Below are 24448 nucleotides of genomic sequence, written 5' to 3' on the forward strand. Positions count from 1 at the left end.
CATTTATTGATTGGTGTTCTTAAAGAAGATACCTTACCAAAATCTCATCTTATTTCATGTTTAACAATTTCGCGTTTTATACAAGAAACATTAGCAACTTTTTTTCTTCCGACAACTATTCCTTTTAATAAATTACTGCTTATTTATCGGATGCTGCTCCTTATATGGTGAAAGCAGGACAAAATTTAAAAATATTTTTCCCAGATTTAATACATGTTACTTGTGTAGCGCATGGATTAAACAGAGTTGCAGAGGAAATACGAAAAAAGTTTCCTCTTGTAAATACCATGATATCCAGTGTCAAAAAAGTATTTCTTAAATCTCCTATAAGAATTCAACTTTATAAAGAAATGCTACCTAACATTCCTCTTCCACCACAACCTATTTTAACGCGATGGGGAACATGGTTAGAAGCAAGTAATTTTTATGCAGATCATTTTGTTAAAATAAAGAACATAATTGATACGTTAACAGATGAAAGTTCCCAATCTCTTTTGGATTCTAAACAAACTTTTCAGAGTAACTTGCTTCAACAAGAACTTTCATTTATAAAATCAAATTTTAGTTTTGTTCAAAAAACAATTACTCAGTTAGAATCACCAAAACTGTCATTGTTCGAAAGTACAGCATTAATAAAAGAATTTGCGTCATGTTGTCGGAACGTTAGAGGTAATATTGGAAAAGATATTTTAAAAAAATTTGAAGCTACTATGGAAAAAAATAAAGGTTACCATATTCTTTCTGAAGTAGTCAGTGTTCTAGCTGGAAATATTTCGGAAACAACTAATTTAGAACCAAATGTTTTGGTTAGTTTGAAAAATGCTCCCGTTACATCAGTTGATGTTGAACGAAGTTTTTCCATATATAAATATATGTACTCAGACAGAAGCCACAAGTTTTTGTTAGAAAATTTTGAACACCACTTGGTCATTTATTGTTACCATAATTCTAAATAAGTTTATTCATACTTAAAAATGATGTAGTTACTTAAAATAAATGTAAATCTTAATGAATAGTAGAAAATATTTAGTTATGTACACTTTTTTTTTTTAATAAAATTGTTACTATTTTACGATTTTTTTATTTATTTGTATGCATATTTTGTAAAATATTTGCATATTTTCGGGTAAACTCGTGCATATTTATGCGCATATTTTCTACATTTTTATTTGCATATTTGCCGAAGTCTAGTTATAAGTAAACGAGACCAACAAAAACTAATATTCTCGGTAGCAAAAAATTTCAACTGTTTGAAAATCATTACATATTTTCTTGAATAATTCGTATAGAAATTATAGAATAATGTCTGCTTTTGTGTTTTTTATCTAACAACTAAACATGCTAATAGATACTCAATCCACATGTTAGCTGTAAAAATTTATTCCTGGGCTTTATTCTAGAAGTCAAGAAAATGTTTTCCAAGAAGTAAGAGAACCTAAATTTTAGCATCTTATTTAAACGGTTTTTTTTAATTTAGATAACCAATACTTTTTTTGATCTTAAAAAATAAATGTAGTTTCTTAAAACTGTAGATTGTATTATTTTATATTTAACACCTTTAATTTTAAATGGAAACATATATAAGTTTTTTATTAGACACTCTAAATTATTAACCACCACCAAAAGTTGACTGCTTTAGGAAAATTTGATCTGATCTAGTAAAATGTGTACTTTGTGGTAATAACCACCCAGCGAATTACAAAGTATGCAGTGTACATAAGCAACTACAGGAAGCAAGATTTCCAACCTTAAATAAGAAAATGTCACTGAATCAACTACAAATACATCTACAGCTACCAGTGGATACAACAAATATAAGTGCAATACAAGACCTACATATTCTTAAATGGTAAATAACAACCATCCAGAGATTCCAATGGTTACTCAGATACATTCCATACAGGAGTTAACAAATATAAATAAAGAGCTCATGGAAAAAATGAACACTACGCTAATACTTACAACTATTGTCTTAAAAATGAAGTAATGACGAATACACTAAAATTTGCACTATGAAATGATAATGGTTAAAAGTGAAACTGGAACAAACCATGAAGTGGAAATATCTGGATAAGTGGATAATGGCTTGATAGGACTCAGACATAAGGTATATACATTTTTAACCCTGCAACTGTGTTGTGGGGTGAAAATCACCCACGTCGTTCATTAGCGCTTGTTAAAATAGTGGCAACATCGCCAGATTCATCTGGCGCCACGAGTACCTTTCCATAATATAACAGAGATCTTGTATTGCATCATAAATTTCAGTATATAAATAAGATTTAAACGAGTGGTGTTGCGTTCTTTGTACTTTTCAGTAATTTTAACCCCACCACACAGTTAAAGTGCAGTAATATTTAGTTTTTGGGTAATTTTAACCCCGCTACACCAATTAATTAATAACAGGTAAGTTCTTATACTAGCACAATTTATTTTTATTTTTTAACAGAAACATAATTTACTTGGTAAAAATACTGAAAATTGATTATTCTTAATTTCAGACATATAGAAATATGTGTAATTGGGAGAAAGAATAAGAAGCTCTCTTGAAGCTTTGGCAGGATGAATTAACTGGATCAGAGTTAGGATCAGAAAGCGAATCTGAAAATGATAGCCAGCAGGTTAGCCTTCGTCCCAGTGAGAATGTTTTACAAAACCAACTTCAATCAATGGAAAATTGTCAGCCTGGAGGTTCTAATCAGGAAAATCAATCATCGTCGGAAGATTCTTCTCAAGACAAAAGTAAGTTTGAACATAATAAAGTAAGACTATCTACGTTTTTTATCGGACGGGATGGGAAAACAAAATTGGCAAAGAACTGTCCTAATAAATCGGTTAGAACACGACAAGAAAATTTATTAACTTAACTTCCCGGTGTTAGAAATAATACAAAACATTGCATGTCACCCATTTCTTGCTGGGAATTATTCATGGATAATATTATTGTAGAAGATATTATCCAATGCACTAATAAAAAAAGCAGTTTAGTCGCTTAGAATTATACTGACCAACATAAATATATCACCAAGACTACGAACGCAGAAGAAATTCGTGCAGTTATCGGATTATTATATCTATCAGGCATTTATAAAGCCAATAGGTTAAATCTGAAGAATCTGTGGGCTACACATGGAACAGGAATTAACATTTTCAGGCTAACAATGTCCCTGCAAAGATTTATATTACTTTTAAAGTGCCTAAGATTCGATAATATCGAAAATAGAGAAGAACGAAAAAGACTAGATAATCTGGCAGCTATACGAGCTGTTTTTGGTCAATTTGTATCCAACTGTCAACAATATTTTATTCCTAGTCGATACTTGACGATCGATGAAAAATTAAAATCTTTTCGGGGACGTTGTTCCTTTCGGCAATACATCCCCAATAAGCCGTCCAAATATGGCATCAAAATATTTGCCTTAGTGGATGCCAAAACATTACATTTTAAATTTAGAGGTATATGTTAGCTCACAGCCTGAAGGACCTTTTGAATTTAGTAATAGACCGTTTGATGTAGTAAACAGGCTTGTAAATCCAATCCGTGGTACTAACCGCAACATTACATTCGACAACTGGTTTACCAGCATACCGCTAATGGAACATTTGCTTAATAAACATCGGTTAACATCTGTTGGAATTATTCGTAAAAATAAGAGGAAAATACCGACAATCTTTTTGAATTACAAAAACAGAGCTGAAAACCACGCCGGATTTAAAAAAGACATTTCTTTGGTGTCCTTTCTCCCGAAGAAAAATAAAATAGTGTTAGTAGCTTCTTCACTTCATCATGATACAGCATTTGACCACAAATCAAATAAACCTGAGATTATAGACTTTTATAATCACACAAAAGGTGGCGTAGATATGGTTGACGAAATGTCTGCGTTATATAATGTGTCCCGTAATAGCAAGCGATGGCCTCCTAACAATTTTTTTTCACTGCTTAATAATGCAGGAATAAATAGTTATGTTATTTATCAACATAACAAGCCAACTGAAAAACTAAAACCCAGATTTTTTTAAAAGAACTTGGTTTGTTACTAATCAAACCATATATTGAAGAAGGAGATAACAATCAAAGAATACCATCCGACATAAGAGCGAAACTAAAAAGAAATGATAGCGGAGAGGACTCTAAAGGACCTCCAAACAAGAAACAATGAACAACATCCAAATGTGGAGTGTGTCCCCGTGGAAAGGACAGAAAGTGCCAAAAAAAATGTGTGAAATGTGACATTCTCCTTTGTCTTGAACACTGTGTATATTTTTGTTCTAAATGTGCAAATAATTATTAATTATGCTATTTAAACAAAAGTTCATAGTTACTTTTTATAAAATTTGTATTTTTTTTTATTCTATATCTCTAATAAAAATTTTAGTAACAAAAATTGTGGTAGTGGTTTAAATATAAACTAAATTTTAGTATATTTTTTAAATCGTTGCTTACTCAGCTTACTTCGATTTCTTTGATGGGTATAAAAATCAATATTAAAAAAAAAGACATATTTTTTTTACTATTGCGGGGTAAAAAAATTTGCTTATAGCTATAATTATAGTTATTCATAACACTGTCGCTATGCTTGAGTGTAATAGTTATTCTAATGTTTGATTGGCACTTGAAATTTTGTCTTTTATTGCTTGTCAATTACCTAAATGATTCTAAATATTAATATGCATATTGCTGTTTCTTAATAATCGGTAATTTAATAATCTTTCTTGGCCAATCAAAACAATGCTATTATCACCTTCAAACTATTTTCCTGAGTTTTCGTACATATACAAGGATTCTTTATTATTTGATCTTTCAAATAAACACAACAAAGAAGAAAAAGGTTGTTTTTGCCAGAAACTATTCAGAAGTATTTAAGTAATCAGTTTTAAATTAAAAAAGGCGTACTATACTTACGTTTTAATATTATATTATATAAATAAAAAAAAACTTACCTCTAAGATTATGGAAACGATACTCATAGCGTTTTTGTTAATAATTGCGGGTATTATACTAAATACGCCATTAAGGAAAAATGCAGGAATGCAGATAAATAACAAAAAAATGTCTAGTATATTGTGACTTGCTGTATTGAAATCCAATTTTGTAATCTGTCTGTAAGCAAAAATGCATGCCAAAAACATCATGCTTAAAACAGCAATTGATGTCACTAGGTTAATTGTCAATCCAATAGGAGCATCCCTACAATAAATAAATGTTTGTATTAAATAAATTTAAAGAAAACCAAAAATTAATATATATATATATATATATATATATATATATATATATATATACAGCCGGAAAAATGAAAGATTACCCATGAAGGATCATATCAATCACTTATTTTGTATTTGCTGTCTTTTCTATAAATAACAAATGTTTGTTCTACATAGGACAACTGAAAAGACAACTATTATGGCTAATTTTAACAAGAATATCACCAATTTAACACTATGGAGTAATTCGTTTGGTGGCCAGAATAGAAATATCAAGACAGTTCTTATGCTAAAAACTGTGTCGGAAGTCCACCATTAACTTTAAAATATTACTTATGAAGTTTTTATTCTCTGAGCACAGATTCCTGCCAAAAGACAGTGAATTCGGTGACATTGAGTCTGCCCTGAAATTCCAGCAAAGACTTTACACACCTGAAGACTATATCAGTGTTATGAAGAATGCTAGAAAACGAAATATTTTAAACGTAGTAAAAATGGGATCTGTTGACTTTAAGTCTACAAGTGATATTGAAAAAAGTATTGTCAGCAGAAAAAAAGACACAACAAATACCAAGATAAACTGGCTGAAATTTATGCAAATCCGCAATATTAAAAATAAACCAATGTCTATTTACGTCAGTAACAACTACAATACCGAATTTGTTGAAATTAATGTGCAAAAATGAGGAGTTGGCAGGCCCTCTTCCAGATCATCTTTGTTAAAAAGTCTGGGGCTAAAAGGAAATAATACAGTCTGAAAAGCTTAAGGATTTTGCATCACTTCTTCATTTAATTCCGAATGATTGTAAAAACTTTTATCGTAATTTATCATCTAATGAAGAAATTGAAGATGATATTGATGGGTACAATGGGATGCTGTATATATTAAAATTGAACAAAAACATACTGATTTTTTCAATTACACTAGTATTGTCATTATTTTAAAATTTTATTATTTTAGTTCAATCTAGTTTTTATTTTTAAGCTATAAAATAATATTAAATTTGCCTTAATTTTTTACTTAGTTTTTCTTATTATTATTGTCAAATAATTACAATAAAAATATAGTCTAAAGATGTTTGTGTTTTTATTTCTCTACTGTGAAATGTAATTAATTAATATGTATAATACGCAATAAGGAACCAATCACCATTTTTTTGGGAATACCAATGCTATTATTATATATTATGTTAGTTTACGTATCAACAATAAAATTAATATCTCTCTTAAACACGGTACAGCTTTCACTAAGGTTGTAAGTTGTACCAATTTACAATAGAGAGTTTGCGAAAATGTCTCTCCTAAAAAATATACTTTTTGGAGTTGAGTCCTTCTTGCATAACTACGTTCAACTAAACTCCCACTTCAACTACAGCAACACACTATAAGTTATTTTTGTTTTCAACATCACAAAGCCTACAATTCATTCAACTTCATGAAACCAACCATACATTCTGCCAGAAGTCTTATTTTCACATTTTGTACAGCTTTAGGCAGGATTTGCTTTTTTATTAATATTAGTTGGATTTTTATTGTTAAAATTTTTTTCTTGCTACATATTTCTGGTTTTATACAACAAAGTTACAAATATATTATTTATCAATTTCGCTACTACATCCATTATTAATTTAGTGATTAATTAGTATTATACTGTTTAATAAAAAGAAGTCTATAGCCATTTTTACTTAATTTTAGTCAATCATAACCTTTAATAAAATTAGTTACTTGTCATTGTCTCAAAGATAATATTTTATAATATAAATACTCATTCAAAATACTTACTTATCTTCGTCGTAGACAGCGATAAAAAACAATATACTACTGACAACTGTCAATACCAAAACGACAAAACCACCAAAGAGACCCTTGTTACTAGAATGACAATCGGCGTGAACGACTACATTTCCTTCCTTATCAGGCAATTCTGAAAGGATGCTGCATGGCAATGTCGACGAGTCTTCATTCTCGGCGTCGTCACACTTCTGTATGTTTTGCCAAATCACGAATAATACACCAACTGAAATTTTGTAAGAATGTTTGGATTTAGTATTTAAAGCTTTTATGTAATGAATATAATAAAAATAATTATGAATTGTATATATATATATATATATATATATATATTTATATATTTATATATATATATATATATATATATATATATATATATATATATTTATATATATATATATATATATTTATATATATATATATATATATATATATATATATATATATATATATTTGGAACTTACTAGAATATATTATGTGTTATAACACTTTAACTGAAAGAAAAACTGGAAAAATCTATCTCAAATAAAATCGGAGAAGATCAGGCGGGGTTCACGGCAGGAAGATCTTGCATAGACCACATATATACACTCCAACAATTAATTAAAAAAAAATGTCAAAAAATAGACCAGTACACATGGCATTCATAGATTTAAAAAAGGCATATGACACGGTCCCCAGAAAATAACTATGGAACACGATGAAGGAAATCGGAATAACTCAGAGGTTAACAGAAGCCGTCAAAAATCTTTACAACAACAACAAGGTAAGAGTTAAAACCGGCAATAAATACTCCGACGAATTTAAGACCACAAAAGGCTTATTGCAGAGATGCTCTACATCTTTGACACTGTTCAAGACATTCCTTAAATAATTATTAAAACCATGGAAAAGAAAATGTAAAGAAATGGGAATACCAATCCGGGACAACTTCTTGTACACATTAAGCTTGGCAGATGACCAAGTGGTAACGGCTCAAGATGAAGAAGATCTGTGCTATATGATCCGAAAATTAGAAAAGGAATACACAAAATATGGACTGGAAATAAATCTAGAAAAGACCGAATATTTAACAACAGAGCAAGAGCCAGTGAGAAACTTACTCTCAAAAAATGGAACCACCGAGCAAGAGATAACCAGCAGATTAGCACAGACAAAAACATGTATTAAACAAATGAACGGGGTAGTGTGAGATAGACAGATTACCAGAAATACAAAGAAGAGAATTTATAACACCTTGGTGCGCAGTATAATGACCTATGGAACAGAGAATTGGGTAATAAATAAACGAAACAGGTCCAAAATCACAGCAGCTGAAATAGAGTTCATGAGAAGAAGCTGCAGAGTGACAAAAATGGATCACATAAGAAATAAGGAGATAAAACGAAGAATTGCAGTAGAACAAGACATACTCAGCTACATCGAAGAAAAACGTTTAATTTGGTATGGACATGTGAGAAGAACAGATCATACAAGGTGGATAGCAAAGATTTCGGATTGGAGCCCAATAGAAAGGAGGAAAAGAGGTAGACCCTGAAGATCATGGAGGGATGAAGTGGACGAGGCCATGAAAAGACGAGACCTTAGAGATGGAGAATGGCAGAACAGAAAGGACTGGAGACGTTGGCTGAAAGAAGGAAGCCGGCGACAGCTGTAAAAATCCTTACATAGATAGATAGATGTGTTACTTTGCTACCAAGTTATACTCAGTTTGAAAATACTTGATAGTTATGACAGACGATTAGACTATCCCTTATACCTAACTATTAAAAGTAAAAAATTTAAAAATACGGATATGTTCTTGCCTCAACTGACTCATTGCTTAATTGATTTTATTATTGCTTCGTAACATTTAATAATTGATCAATGGGTAGTGACTCAATGCGTACCCAAAGGATACATATCGTTAAAGAAATGTTTTGAACTAGCGATAAAAAGGTGTTATTTTTCTGGTGTGTATTTCAATTACTCCATTTTTTAGAACAATCGTCTTTATACGATTCGTGATATAGTAGACTTTTTCTTTTAATCTAGGTCTTTAACAAAATCATTCAGTTTTTGTTGGTTAAAACGTTGGGCGCTTCCCAGATCTGTTTGAAAATCATTGTCGTTGCAAGTACAACGAGAATGATTGGCTTAGGTTTTCGTAAAAACAAAAAGCTAAATTTATGTGACTGAAATTTTAATCGCTTTAAAATAATTTATAATAAGTGTTCGGGGTTCTATGTCACTTGCATATAAAATAACACAGATCCGGAAATCGTGGAGATATAGACATTTCTTCGGTATTCTGTCCTTATAACTGACGAAGTAAAATATTTAAAATATTAAAAAAATATATATTCTTTTTGTTTTAATTGTTATGATGTATAACACTTACCAACTAGAATACTGAATTCTACGCTAAATGGATATAAATATGGAGAAATATTTTTGTATATTACTGCCATGAAAGAATCGTTGTTAACGCATATTTTGGTAAATCGTCTGACTGAGAAGTCTGGAGATTGTTTTAAGAGTTCTAAACCTAAAAATCAAAATAAGTTATTAAATTTAAATAGGTTTATTTAAAAAATAAAAGTGACATTAAAATATTAAACCTTAGATCTCATATTATTAATCTAAAAGACGCAAACTCGAGCTAAAAATCGTAAGCTTATTTAGCCTTTTAAACTAAAGATAATATAGACACTTTATTCAGATATTGTTAACCCGAGACAATTCGCGCCTAAAAAGTTCCATCATTACATGTTGTTGGTCGTTTTGATCGGCTTCTGTTATTTCATGTTTTTATACGTTATAATTTATTTCATTAATATTTTAAATCATTAAAAACAAGATTTTACAAAAAAATAACTTTATCGTGAAGGATACATGCAACAATAAACAATATTTAAAAAAAATCTCTTATTCTAACAGCTGAACAATAATATGTAAACTAATTGTTAGTTTTCTACATTTCCTACGCATCTTAGGCAAATGTCAACTCATATGTTCACTGCAGATATACCTTAAACAAAACATTCTTAATTTTTATATTTGTATATAAGACTAATTCTTCTACAAGGTCATTGAGAAAAAATGGCCAAAAGACAACTAGACTTATCGTAAACTTTGCAGTGTCTACAGGACCGTCATTAAATCGTATACTATTAGCAGGATCTGTTTTTAAAATAATAGTTTTGGGTGCATTTTTGCGCTACATCATTCCGGACTTGCTGAAAAAATTTTCAAGGCACTGAGTCAATGGTACTTCATCGTGAGAATAAGCATCTTCGTCTTCATCAGCCTTATTATCATCTTTATCAACTTCCTCTCTGTCTCATAATAGTTTCTTGTAACGTTTTTTTAAGCGGGCGAATTCTACTTCGTAAGGATCTATTATTATAAAATAGTATTTTCATTTTAATTAAAATAATTACAAAGAATTATTTGTAATTGTTATTTTTTAACAATGGCAATAATTGTGGCCGAAATACGTTAATAATTTTTTACGTACGTAAGAATTTACCAGTCACCACTAGATGCATCTGATATGGATAGATCAATACTTTAACTTGAAATAATGAGAAAAAAGAGTTGTGGAGAAATAAGCCATTTGCGGGGCCATTTCGGAAAGGATGAGACAAACTCGATCTTGATGTCAAAACGACCGGGGTGCGAGCGTTTTCGGTTTGAGAATTATAACTACTTATAATATCAACAGTGGTATGTCTCAAAACAAATTTTACGTGCTACGATTTAAATACACCATATAAAACAAAAATTACACTTCTCCGTAATATTAATCAGACATGTGAAATTCTAAAGTTTTCTCTTTTATGCTAGATTTCGTAGCGTCCGGCTCATGACAGATCCCGGAGGTCACGTCGACAATTGTGTCCTCCACCATAATAATTATTATATCGAACAGATACATTGCCACCACATTCATCAGATAAGCAGGACATTATCTCTAGTCCATTATCTTCATTATTTTATTTCAATGCACAACAGCAGGCCTACAGAGCGGTGTTCATCCAATATACTCACGATTGTGTTAATAGTGCTTTTTCTTTTACAAAGGTAAGACTCCTGATCTTTTAAGTATATCATCGATGCCCTCTCGTATTATTCTTTTATACAGCTTATCAATACACTGAAGAAGACAGATAGGGCGGTACTTTTTCTCGGCTTTGGGGATCGGTATCAACATCAATGTCTTCGAAGATTCAGGAAAATTTTGTGCTTTCAGCAGTTCATTCATGTGCTCCAAATGCCTCGCAGGCTCCATTCGCTATGTTCGATCCGTCTACTCAAGAAGACCTGGACAAGAAAGACCAAGAATAAAAGATGCCGTGGAATATCGGTTTATTAAACTTGTGAAGTGTCAAGATCGAATAGGTACTGCTATATTTTTATTTGGCAGATGTTTATGACACCATAGTTTTACCTAATATCGTACGTGGGACATTACGTGAACAAAATGTATTATCTTACAAACCTGAGAGAGGCCCTTTATTGAACGTAGCGCGTCGACGCTTAAAAATTTCTTATGCAGATTGGGATATGGAAGATTACAGAAATATTTTGTTTACAAATGAGTCTTGTTTTAGAAGATATGCACCTGATGGTCACCATAACATATGGAAAAAATCTGGAGAACACTATGCCCAATGTTGCTTCTCTCTTATATTATAGTTTGTTGGTAGAGTGCAGCATAGTTGCATGTTAGAAGAGGTGGTATTAATGCTGATAGGTACATTAAGGAATGCCTGAAAGAACATTTGGTAACTTGTATGTATTTTTTAGGTGCTAATTTTCTCATAATGCAGTATAACGCTGGGTCACACATAACCAGGATATTTGGTTACTAGCCTGGCTTCCTAGATCTTCAGATCTTATAGGCAAAAGCTTGGCAAGTTTAAAACTGTCGTAGCATTAGAACATGCGCTGGTAAACGAGTGTTAACAAATACCACAAAACATTTGATTCAGTTTATACCAGAAAGAATGATAGCTGTTATTTAAGTTGTAGGAGGGAATAATGGAGTTTAATTTAGTTTCTATAATATTTTTTAATTTTAGTTAAAATAAACTTAGTGTCCGTAATTTTACGAGGTGTTGTATAAGAAATTCAGATGAAGTACAAAAATCAAACAAAAACAAATATCCAGACGTATGTTAGAAGAAATCTGCGACACATTAAACAAAAATACATTAAAATACAAAAGCCAGATGATTTAACAGTTTAAAAACCAGTTATGGATGGTACTACGTATAAACTCATTTTCTTACCTTATATTTACTAATTATTTCATGTATTTGTTAAGCATATTGTAAATTATAACAAATAAAAAAAATAAAAGTATTTTACCATTTAGTGCAAACGATGATAATGGTAATGCAAAGGGTTCGTTTAATGTTGAAGTTGTTTCATCGCTATCCAGTTCTTTCGTCTCAGTACTGGTTTTACTGGCGATGGCTTCTAGTGTTTCTCTCATTATTGTCCAAATCCAAAAACAAATACTGGATGATAGACAGTGCATCATACCAAACTTTGCTAGTACTGTATATTTGTTTATAACGATCTAAAATAATGAATATAACATAACAAATACAGCGTATAAAATACTTTAAATAAATATTCATTCAATTTATAAAAAACCGTGATAACCCATGAGTAGTCAGGTGGGGCTTGTGAATATAGCGACAATTTATTTCTAATGCCTCACTACTTATTTTATGTCCGAAAGTGCTGCGTTCGTCTGACGTCAGTACCTTTCCGTTCACATGTCGAAAAACAGCGAACAACGGGATTTGCACTAATGCATAAAAGATCGCTAGTTACTTGCACTTTTGATCTACCAGACCCGACTATTGGAGTAACTTTTGTGAATTCGACAAGTAAATCTATTTTCTCATTCTTTGTAAAGTATAACCTACATAGACTAAGTATTTTAATTCTTATGGTTATATATAAAATAGTAATGTTCCAGCCTTTAATTTTTTCTCTTGTATTTCATATTTCATTGATATATCCTTATCTGAAAGAAATTCAAAAGATAACAACATCTCTATGATGAAGTAGAAGAAAATATTGATGTGAAAAACGAGTCAGAATCAGACGGATGTAAAGAAAATAACCACAATACAGACACAGAAGAAGAATGAGAGGAAGAATTGGAAGTAGCATTGAAGGAAGAATTAGGGGATAAACCTGCAACTTCAAGATATTTTAAAACAAATATGGAAAACCTGAAAAGATGGCAAAGATGGAAAAGATGATCTTTTATTATGCAAAAAATGGGGTTTCCTTGAGAAAATATGCACCTACAAAAATTTTCGGACAAGAAGTTCTAATTTAATTTCATACTTATCAGGTTCAAAAAGAAATGCTCGTTAGGCCGTTGATCCTTTAGAGTGTTGGAAATGTTTAATTTATAATTATATTCTCAAAACCGTTGTACAGAACACAAACATACTTATTTCTTAATTAAGAAACAATTATGCAGATCTGAATGAAGCCATATCTATAGATACTGTGAAAATAAAGGCGTTAATTGGTTTATTATACCTAGCTAGGAAGCAAGCCGCCGAAATTGCAAAGAATTTTTGGCTACTGATGGAACTGGTGAAGGGATGTTTCGAGCTACTATGGCTCATAGACGATTTATATTCTTGCTTCATTACTTGCCTTTTGATTACGTAAATACTAGAGAAAAGAAGAACCGTAGACAAACTTGCACCAATAAGAAATGTTTTTGAGCAATTTAATCTGAAATGCTAACCTAATTACGTTTCTGGATGTTACTTAACATTAGACGAGATGCTTTTTGCATTCCGTAGACGTTGCAGATTCCCCATGTACATCCCGAATAAGCCAGTCAAATATGGCATAATAAAATTTTCCTTAATGGACGCCAAACATTTTTACGCGGTAAATATGGAAGCATATGTTGGACCTCAGCTTCCAGTGCCATAGAACTCGCGTTAGAACTAAAACCAACGACTTAGTGAAAAGAATAAGTGAACCTCTGAGTTGGCGAGAACCATGTGAGCAGCACAAAATTACAATTGTTGGAACAATTCGAAAAAATAAAAAGGAGATTCCAAAGGAACTTCTTGATTCCAGCAGACCACAGTACTCGTCTATGTTTACATTTTTCAAATCCATCACTTTGGTGTCGTATCTTCCAAAGAAAAAAAGATTCTGATGCCTGTAAGACCAATATTATTACTTTTTATATCATAACAAAATCGGGCGTTGCCCCGTTCGATCAGAAATGAGCGGCTTATAATGCAGGTAGGAACACCTGAAGATAGCCAATGGTCATTTTTTATAAATTACTCAACATTTTCGGCATAACCTCTTACGTCATTACCTCATACATAAATGTAATGCAAATGAGAACGACCTAATTTCGGAACGAAAATTGTTTCGAGAATCAATTGACTTAGCCTTCACAAGAAAGAACATGCTAACCAGAGCAAGAGACCTTTATTCACAAAAAGATATCAGAAGACATACATTACATAAAGAGATATCAGAAGACAGCGCCTTCGCGTCCAAATGAAAGAGGTAATTGCGCCTATTGTAAAATCAACACAATATTTTTGTGTCAATTGCCAAAAACGGCTATCCTTAGAGCACATTAAACCAATTTGGGAAGACTCCAATGAAAATTTAAATTATTATTAGAATTTTGTTTATTAAATGTAAGAGAAGTACATTTTTGTTCAATTTTTTTTGTATTTTCTTAAAGATGTTGTTTATTTTATCATTGGGTTTAAAATAATTAAGATGTATTAGAAATGAAACAAAAAAATATTGTACATATATAGTACAGTGAATGAAGGTAAAAATCAACTACTACCTCCGATTTCGGTGAACCTCTATCGATTTGCATGAAAATTTGGGATTAAATATATTTGGCCCTCAACTTCAAAAGTGAAATATGCTCAACTTGCGCTTTTTGCATTTTAGGAGTGAAATCCACCCCTTTTGTTTAAAATGGTAAAAAATGCAGATTTAAGCATTCTGGCATAAGTTTTCTCGATTAATTAAATAAAATAAATATTTTGTAACATTTATAAGCATTATTTATGATTTTAATTAAATTTTCAACCCTCTTAGCAACTATCCCTTAAATCGAAAGACATGAAAAAATCATTTTTTATATTACTGAAATATCAAATCGCGTATTAATATTACACAAATAGTTTTTTTAATGTTTATAATATAATTTTTGATTGCCTGTGAAATTTTAACCCTTAAAAACCACTCTCTTAAAGCAGAATCATTGAAAAATTAATTTCAAGAAACTTTAATTATTCAATTACAGTCCCCTCTCTCTATAACGATATGCAAGGGACCGGGAATTTTCATCGTTATAAGGAGAGATCGTTATACAGAGAGAGACAAAATTCGACAAAAAACGAATATAAATGAATTAACATTGTATTTCACATAGATTTATTAACGAATAATATAAGCAATACAGTATAAAAAATGACTGTACAATTAAAACATGTGTACTGTACTATAAAAAAAATAATATGCTACTGTAAAATATATTTAGCCTACATTATTAAAAAAATCTGTCACCTTGGTCTGTCTTCTTTTCCCTTTCCACAGAACTGACCTTGTCCTGAAGACGCATCGAATCTTCCACACCACTCATATCGTCTTCCTGGTGGATGAAGAATCGATGCAGTACTTTTGCCGCATCCAATGCCTGCTGAGGGGTCGGAGCTGGTTCTGGCTCTGCTTCCACTTCCGAGTCACTGTTTTCTTCTTCTTCTACACGAACTGCTTGCAGGATGTCCTCGTCAGAAAGTCCAGATGTTGTAGCTACATTTTCATCAACTTCTTCAAAATCTGTTAGCTCTTCCGGTCCGTAGGTGATAGTAAGTTCAAACTGTCTGACCCAAACATCTAATGGCAGGTCAACTTCATCATCAGTCAATCCTTGATCTTTCAGCCATCCTGCGTGTTTGAAGGAATGTTTTATTGTATTGCTCGTCACCTCGTCCCAGGATTCATTAGGATGGCGTCAAGAATGTTTAGTTTAAGATCTCCATTATTCTCAACCAATTCCATCGAAAGTCTTTTCCTGTAATGGCTTTTCAAACTCTTGATGACACTTTGGTCCATGGGCTGAAGGACACTCGTTGTGTTTGCTGGCAGAAAACAGAGTTCGATGTTTTGAAGGTCTCGCAATACAGGATGAGCAGGATAATTGTCTACAAGCAAAAGAATTTTTTTCCCTTTAAGCTCGATATCCCACTTTCTTATCGCTTCTTCAAAAATTTCCGAGGTCATCCACGCACTCTTGTTTGCTTTATAGGTCACCGGTAGATTTTTTATGTTTTTAAAGCAACGCGGGTTTTTCGACTTCCCTATCACTAACAATTTTCGCTTCACCAAACCTGTCATGTTAGCGGCCACTAAAACTGTAATGCGTTCCTTAGAGAGCTTTACACCAACGCACTTTTCCAATTTAAATTTTAAAGTTCTGGTGTCATTTTAAAAAATAATCCAGTCTCATCCGCATTGAAAATGTCGTCTGACGCATATCGTGCTTTCAGTCCAGGCCACACGTTTTCTAGCCAATCATCCGTTACGTTTTTGTTAACATCGCCAGCCTCTCTGCTGATTTGCCCGTAGCTGATCTTGTGCCGCAGCTTCCACTTGCTCAGCCAACCCTCAGATGCCTTGAAATTCTCGATTCCAAGTTCAGTTGCAAAAAACTCAGCTTTTGTCCTGACCACAGGCCCAGAAAGTGGAATATGGTTCATACGCTGCTGCTGGAACCACTGAAGCATAGCGCGATCTAAATCTTCGTGCTGAGGTTTCCGCAACTTCTTCCTGCTACCGCCCTCCATCTCCGCTTTAGGCCACTTTTTTCTGTCATTCCATATCGTAGCCACAGTTGACTGAGACAGCCCCGTCCAGCGAATGACATCCGATTGTTTTTCACCTTTCTCTATTGCTCGAGTTATCGATAACTTTTCTTTCACCGAGAGCACTTTACGCTTTTTCGAAAACATGTTGACTGTTGTCACACTTAGACACAACTCAAACTGGAAATGAAAAGTCGTCAATAGATGACAACATCTGTGTGATAACAGTTAGGTACGCCGCCCGAACAATAAACGTGAGTCACTTAATTCTCTGATAAGAAAGAGTAGAATGGGTGGCCGCATTCCTTAAGCGCAAAACAAAACAACCGCTGGACAATGACCGTGCCACTCGTGACTCAGGTAGTCTGAACTTTAAACACAATAACACATGTGTCATCAACTATTGAACGCTAAAAAGTTATCGCTATAAAGAGAGAACGATATCGGTATAGAGAAAGAATTAATACATTGTTCTTATGACGAACCAACCAACGTTTACTATTTTCATCGTTATAGAGGAATTATCGTTATATAGGGAATCGTTATAGAGAGAGACTACTGTATATCATTTACTGGGTATTAAAGTATTTATTTATTTATTACGTAATTTTGCACCCTTAAAAACTACCCCTTGTCATAAAAATAATGGAAAATGTTTTTGTATTAGCTTTAATAGCTTTAGTCATTTGGAAACTTTTTTATTCGTTATGATAATCTTTATTAATATACTCCAAACTTGATTAATATTATTCTTTCCACATTTTCTGAACAATTTTTTTAGTGCTTATGTGACTACTAAATTAAATTAAAAATAAATATTTAAATATATAAAAAGTTCATCCATTTTTTATTCAAGTAATATTTAATAAATTGATTAAATATTAATAGTACTTTAATTGTTAATTTTTCACTATTTATCAGAGGTCTCTTCACCACTTTCTCCTTTTTCATTAATTAAACTGCTATTTTGGCAATTGTCCCCACTGCATGCAAAATAACCCTACTCTTCGACACCCGCAAGAAGGGCCGCACCCTTTTTTGCAGTTGCAAAAAATCATTTTTAACAATTCTTTTGGAGCGGGTGGATTGGGATTTTTAGTTGGAAATAAAGACTCTTCAATTTTGCACCATCCCCAGCCAACTGGACGAATGTCTTTGTTTCCAAGCCATATCTGGGTTTGTAAATAAACTCTTTTGATGTGTTCATCCAATGCAGATATACAGAATTCCTTTCACTAGCTTCTTCTATCTTCAAAATATACATAAACACATCCACACATGTATATTTCGTGAGCATATACCTATCCACACGTCTACTTCTTATTATCTATCTTTTTTCCCATATATACATACAAAATCTCTACTCCAAAATTTTATCTAAAAAAATGTTATTGATTTTTTTACAATTACTCCGTTAATTTTTATGATATCAGGTTCATTTAAAAACCATTTGAAAGGTAATTTTAAAGGCTAAAAAGTCGTATTAAATTTAATCTTTTAAATTCCTTATTTTTTTTTAAAGATAAAAGGTTAAAAGGCCCCGGTTACATGGTTCTCGCAGTAAAATTAAATTTTTAAACGTTTTTATCTCAGTTATTTTTTATCCTACAAAGATTAAAAAAAAAGAAAAATTTTTGTTAAAAAAAAACCAATTTTGTTCTTTATCCTTTTTTAAGAATATTGAGTATATATGGAGTTATTCTCAAAAGAAAATGAAATTTATGAAAATTTTAAAAATTCTTATTTTTTTAAATCAATTTTTTTGAAGTCATTTCTTATTGCTAAAATAAAGAAAGTCTTATAGGGATTACTATAAATTTTAATTTTTGTGGAAATGTCGTGTGTTTTATCAACTTCTTCTAGAGCTCATTTTATAAGTATTTCTGAGTACTTTGAAAATTGTTTAATAAGTATATTTTATAAAATGCATTGTGTTCCCATTATTTAAGCTTGAATATTTAGATTTAAGTACTTGCCAAAAAAAACATTTAATTGCCTGTAACTCACTTAATTAGTACTAATTTTTATTAATTTTACTTAATTATTTAGTTTAATTATTTTAATTTAATTATAATTAATTTATATTAATTAATACTATCTTTATTTTAATAATTTTATAAGATAAATTTTGTTTACATTTGGTCCCTCTATCGATTCCTGGGGTTATTTTTAATAAAATAATTTTCACCCACGAGAAGGGGTGGCATCCATCCCCAGGGTAAAAGCGCAAGTTGACACCATGCCATTTTTGTTTCTTAATGTATTCTCTAACTACTCATTAATTTTCATGAAAATCGATGGAGGTTCAACGAGATCGGAGTGAAAACTTTCAGTGACTGTACTAATATCAAATAGTTTTATTTTAATAGTTTTTAATGTATTGTGTAAAATAAAAACTGGGCCTCACAGATCCCACCTGACTATTCATGTAATTTTCATGTAAATGATTACTCAAGGGTTAATCAAATACTGGTTCGAAATAGATTCATAATGTTCCCCAAATTTTCTTTTCGTATTTATAAAAACTGTCTTCAAAAAAGAAAGCTTTAATTACATTACCCTATTTATAAAATTTTTACTCAAATGTATCGAAGGTTATTTTGATCGTTTAGGCATTTTTATGTTATATCAATATAAGACTCACAGAAAAAGCTGACAGTTTTCTATTTATGTTGTATTTTAAATCAAATCCCCTTACTAGTTTGTAAAAATAAAAGTAAATCATAAAATGTACTTACGTTTGAGTATTTAAAAATGAAAAACAGTACAAAAAAAGAGTAAATTGGATAAAATATATCTAGTAGAAGTGTGGGAATTGATCCACATTCATAAAAAGCTGCGCTATCTTCTCGTTCTCCTGTTATAAATACCAGTTGATATCCTATCAAAGTTCCACTGTGAATAAGGTGTCCAAAGCAAAAAGCTAAAAACAAGCATCTTAACAAAAATACAACATAATATTATGTACACCTAGAATATATTCTATATTACTTTGAAGTACTTTTAGGTTTTGTATTTGTTTTATAAAATGAGATATCATATTAATTATCATAATAATGAAATAATGTATGATAAACCGTCAACATTTACTCAGAAAACAAAGAAAGCATATATCTTCTAAGCTTTTTGTGGCTTTGTTTGCCAACCTTACTACAATGAACTTGATTATTGACTATATCTGTTCTTACATATTGTGCAATGCCAGACGTTTCACATATAACAGAGAATTTAAGTCTGATAATTCATCGACAGTCTAGAGGATTCGACGTTTATTCATAACTCCAGACGGCCCGGCGAAGACTGTTTCAAAGATATTTCGATTATTTACCTGAATTATCTGGGCTTTTATAATTACCTAGGTATAAATACGACGGTGAAGGATCAATATGTCCTATCTTCCTTTTTTTCAAAATTGAGATTTTTGGCGCAAAGTTATTAAAAAGGATAATAATGTCTTACAAAGTTTATATTTTTTCGAGAAATAGGCAACATCGCATCGTACCATCTAATTTCAAGTTGTACTATCTCTAGCGTCAACAGATCTGCAAGTAAATAATCCTATATCCTATCTAAGCATTTAGTGTCTTCTCTCCATAAACTAAAGTACATGCTGGTGATTTGTCGAAGTTTTCTGTAGAAAAACGTTTATTTTTACGTTTATTTTTGTTCACGATATTGGTAAGTTGTTAATAAAAATAGTATAAAGCAAATAGTATACTTGTAGTATTGATTTACCGTTAAAATTCTAAATATTAGCTATATTAAGAGATAGATTAGGTTAGGTTAGAGATAGATAGGACATTTCGTTTTATCAGAAACTATAACTGCTAATAATTCACTCATAAGAACATTGCCAGATAGGACTTTATGCTTTTTGTCCATATAAAATTTAATTATGTATTGTAATCTTATAAATCAAACCTAGGTAAAATTAATCTGTGACAAATCTGGCTGTATGTATATTACAGTTAAAAAATACTCTACTGTAAATTAATAAATAATTACCACTCTATTTGTTGTACAATAGTACGTAAGGGTTTTTGATTTCTACTAAGTAATTATTTAAAGGGTGATTACTAAAAGAATGCATCCATCAGGGAGAGGAAAAAAATTATTGCAATGGCAAGAGAGTTACAGATAGCATCAAGCGATCAATTAGCCAAAACTGTGACTAAGGTACTAATATTCTTCAAAGCAATTCTTGATTATATCTTAATTAATTTTTTAGGCAACTGATGAAATCAACGTTACTGAAACGATCACTTTAATAACTATTTTGGGGAAATCTGTAACAAGTCGGGATGTACCTATTACAGTTGATCCAATTATAACAGGACACAATATTATCCTTCAAGACGTTACTAACAGTCCTAAAGTCGGAAAAGATTTAGATCAGTATTCAGTTATTGTAGAACCATTAACTTCAAAAACAAATTCGTCAAACAAAGCTACAGACGGTGCAGAAAATAATCCAGCTCTTGACCAACTTGATGAAACTACTACTGACAATCAAAAAGCAGGTCTCGCAACTGATCAACATTTAAGTGCAGTAAAACCATCAAGTACAAACACTGATTTGTCAAATGACGTTCAAGGTCCCATAGCTGATCAGCAGTTAAGTATTGAAGGACCGTCAACTTTAAATACAAATCTAAGGGATAATCAAATATTTGTAAACAGAAGTTCATCAAATGATGGTTCAGAATATGATCCTGTTTATAATAGCCATAGCGAAGGATCTGATGAAAATTCTACAGACAGTTCTGAAGCAGAACTTGATCCCAATAATCACAATATTAATGAAGGGCGTAAAAGAAGAAATGTTGCTGATCCTAAACAATGGAAAATAAACAAAAATAAGAAACTCCGAATGGAAGGGAAACCTTATTTGGGATTCATGAAAGGGCAAACAGGAAAGTATGAACAGTTGAAACAAAAAGATGCTCGTCACATGCAACCCACTTGTGACAAAGAAGTGTGTAGAAAAACAAAATTTAGGTATTGTTCCGAGTTTTCAGAAGACGTTAGAAAAAAAATTTTCGAGCATTTTTGGAAAATAACTTGGGAACAAAAAAATGCTTTTGTTGCAGCACATGTAAAGTATATTAATAAAATAAAAAATACTGTTCATCGAGATGACTCCAGACGTACCAAAACTTTACAGTACCATTTAAATAATGGACAAGAACAGTTACAGGTTTGCCGACAAATGTTTTTAGACACGCTTGGAATTAAGTATCGGATGGTACAATATTGGGCTAAACAAAGTTCTTTTGAAATGCCTCATGCTCCAGGTGGTAAACAGTACAGAACTGATCAGAAACTACTAGACAACATAGACTTTCTAGACAATTTTTTAAATGCCCTCCCAAAAATGCCTTCACACTATGCTAGAAAATGCTCCTCCAAATTGTATTTGGAACCTACCTTCCACAGGATAATGGATGTCTATAAATTCTACCTTAGTAAGTGTGAACAAGAAACAGTTGGATGTGTAAGCAGGACGACCTTTAGTGCAATGATTGTCAAGAAAAATATTTCAATTTTGCCCACGAAAAAGGATCAATGTAATACGTGTGCAAGCTACAGAAGTGGAAATATTATGGAGAATATTTGGCAGGATCATATTAACAAAAAGGATACAGCTAGAGCTGCAAAAGACAAATATAAAAACGAAGCAGCAATTGGCAGTCAAATCACCCAACATTGGCACCATTCACCGAGGCAAATGCCTTTTATTATAAAACAAAATTGTGCTGCCATAATATCACAGTATATAACGTAGTTACAAAACACGCTACTTGTTACTGGTTTTCTGAGGACCAGAACAATCAACTGGTAGCCTCTACATTCACGTCTTGCCTTATAGACTACCTTACCAAATACTGTCTCACTGATGATAGAAAACCGATAATCATATATTCGGACGGATGTACGGCGCAAAATAGAAATTGTGTTATGTCCAACGCTTTGCTAAACTTTAGCATAAGCATAATGCATAATGTACAAATTATTCAAAAGTTTTTGGAAGTTGGGCATACCCAGATGGAAGTCGATTCAGTGCATGCCTGTATTGAACGAAAATTAAAAAACCGGGAAATTAAGCTTCCAAGCGATTATATTGGTATTACTAGAGAAGCCAGAAAAAACCCATCTCCGTATGAAGCAATAAACTGTAAGTTCAGTTTCTTTAAAAATTATACAAACCCTCTGAGATATTCATCGATACGACCAGGTAGAGTAGCAAAAGATCCGGTAGTTTTGGATATCAGGGTTATCAATTATGATCCACAGGGCGTTATCAAGGTAAAACTGGATCATTCTAGCTAAGAATTCACTGAATTACCAATAAGGTCTAAAAAGTATCCTCCAATTGAAAATTATCCTCCGCTGTACACGCAAAGGTGTAAAATTCCTAAATCGAAATGGCAACACCTGCAGGAATTAAAATCGGTAATTCCAGAAGATTGTCACAGTTTTTACGACAATTTGTCATATTCAGAGTAAAACTTTCGTAACAAAGATGGATTCCGTATTGGCCGTGAAGTGTCATAATATTGAAATTTACAATTCTGCCTATGTGAAATTTCTATTTTATTTTTGACTTGTACCTATTTAGTTTAAAAAATACAATGTTATGTTTTAGTTTTTCGTTATTTACTGCAAAATGTTGAGTTTTTTTAATAGGTAGATAGATTCTGTTCTTAATATAAGAACAATTACATACAAGAATATGCGCCAAATATCCTATGCGCCAAATAGTTTCACTCTGGAACAATTTTTTATAATATTAGATGGTACAATTATGAATTGTAATATGTCCTATGTATCACAAACTTTTATTTCAATTTATCCTATCTTTTAAAAGTATTACAAGAAATATTTCTTTTAAACTGTCCTTTTTACAAAAAAACCATATTAAAAAAATAAAATTGACGTGTTTTTTTTCGTACCTCGTCCATTAAAACTATATCTATAAAATAATTTTTTCGCTCTCCTGAAAAGTAGCGTTTTTTTAGATAGGACATATTGATCCTTCACCATCGATATATCGATTTTGTTATAATTATTATTATATTTTTTTAATTGATATCAGTCGCATCAACTGCTAGTGGTTATTAGCCACATGGTACATTAATGTACAGGTAATTAGTTAATTTACAATGGATAAAAAAGGCGAGTATCTTTAAGGAAATTTGTAATCTTGTTTATATTACAGTTTTCATCTAATCATGTCTTTAGATCGTCGGAAAGATTATTGTTGGATTTTTCTTGCATAAATTTTGCACAGTTTAATAAGTGTTTTACATTTAGAGTTGTCTTAAATACCGGTTGATTATTTCCGTCAAATAAATAGGTATACATATGTTTTTCGTGTAGGACCTAAACGTAATCGATCAGTTCTAACCTGGTAGTCCCTAATTGCTTTGCTTCCTCCACGTTTTTATAGATGGTTTAATTTCTTTTAATTTTAATAAAAATTATCCCATTAACTTTGCCACTTACACTGGATTTTAGATTTAATCAATGTTTTATTATCCCTATTAACCACTTCACTCCTTGTT

At 31.6% G+C, this 24448-nt stretch overlaps 1 protein-coding gene across 1 annotated transcript in view; it reads right to left on the reverse strand.

The window, feature by feature from the left end:
• Positions 1–24448, reverse strand: part of LOC140443715 (proton channel OtopLc-like) — a 94960-nt gene that overhangs the window by 5348 nt on the left and 65164 nt on the right. The window contains exons 7-11 of the mRNA XM_072535101.1: positions 19622–19806; positions 12355–12568; positions 9380–9526; positions 6991–7225; positions 4945–5191 (exon numbers count right to left, since the gene is read on the reverse strand). Of these exons, the coding sequence (XP_072391202.1) occupies positions 4945–5191; positions 6991–7225; positions 9380–9526; positions 12355–12568; positions 19622–19806 (1028 nt within the window). The remainder of the gene's footprint in view (positions 1–4944; positions 5192–6990; positions 7226–9379; positions 9527–12354; positions 12569–19621; positions 19807–24448) is intronic.

This window comes from Diabrotica undecimpunctata, chromosome 6 (genome assembly GCF_040954645.1).
Source record: "Diabrotica undecimpunctata isolate CICGRU chromosome 6, icDiaUnde3, whole genome shotgun sequence".
NCBI lineage: Eukaryota > Metazoa > Arthropoda > Insecta > Coleoptera > Chrysomelidae > Diabrotica > Diabrotica undecimpunctata.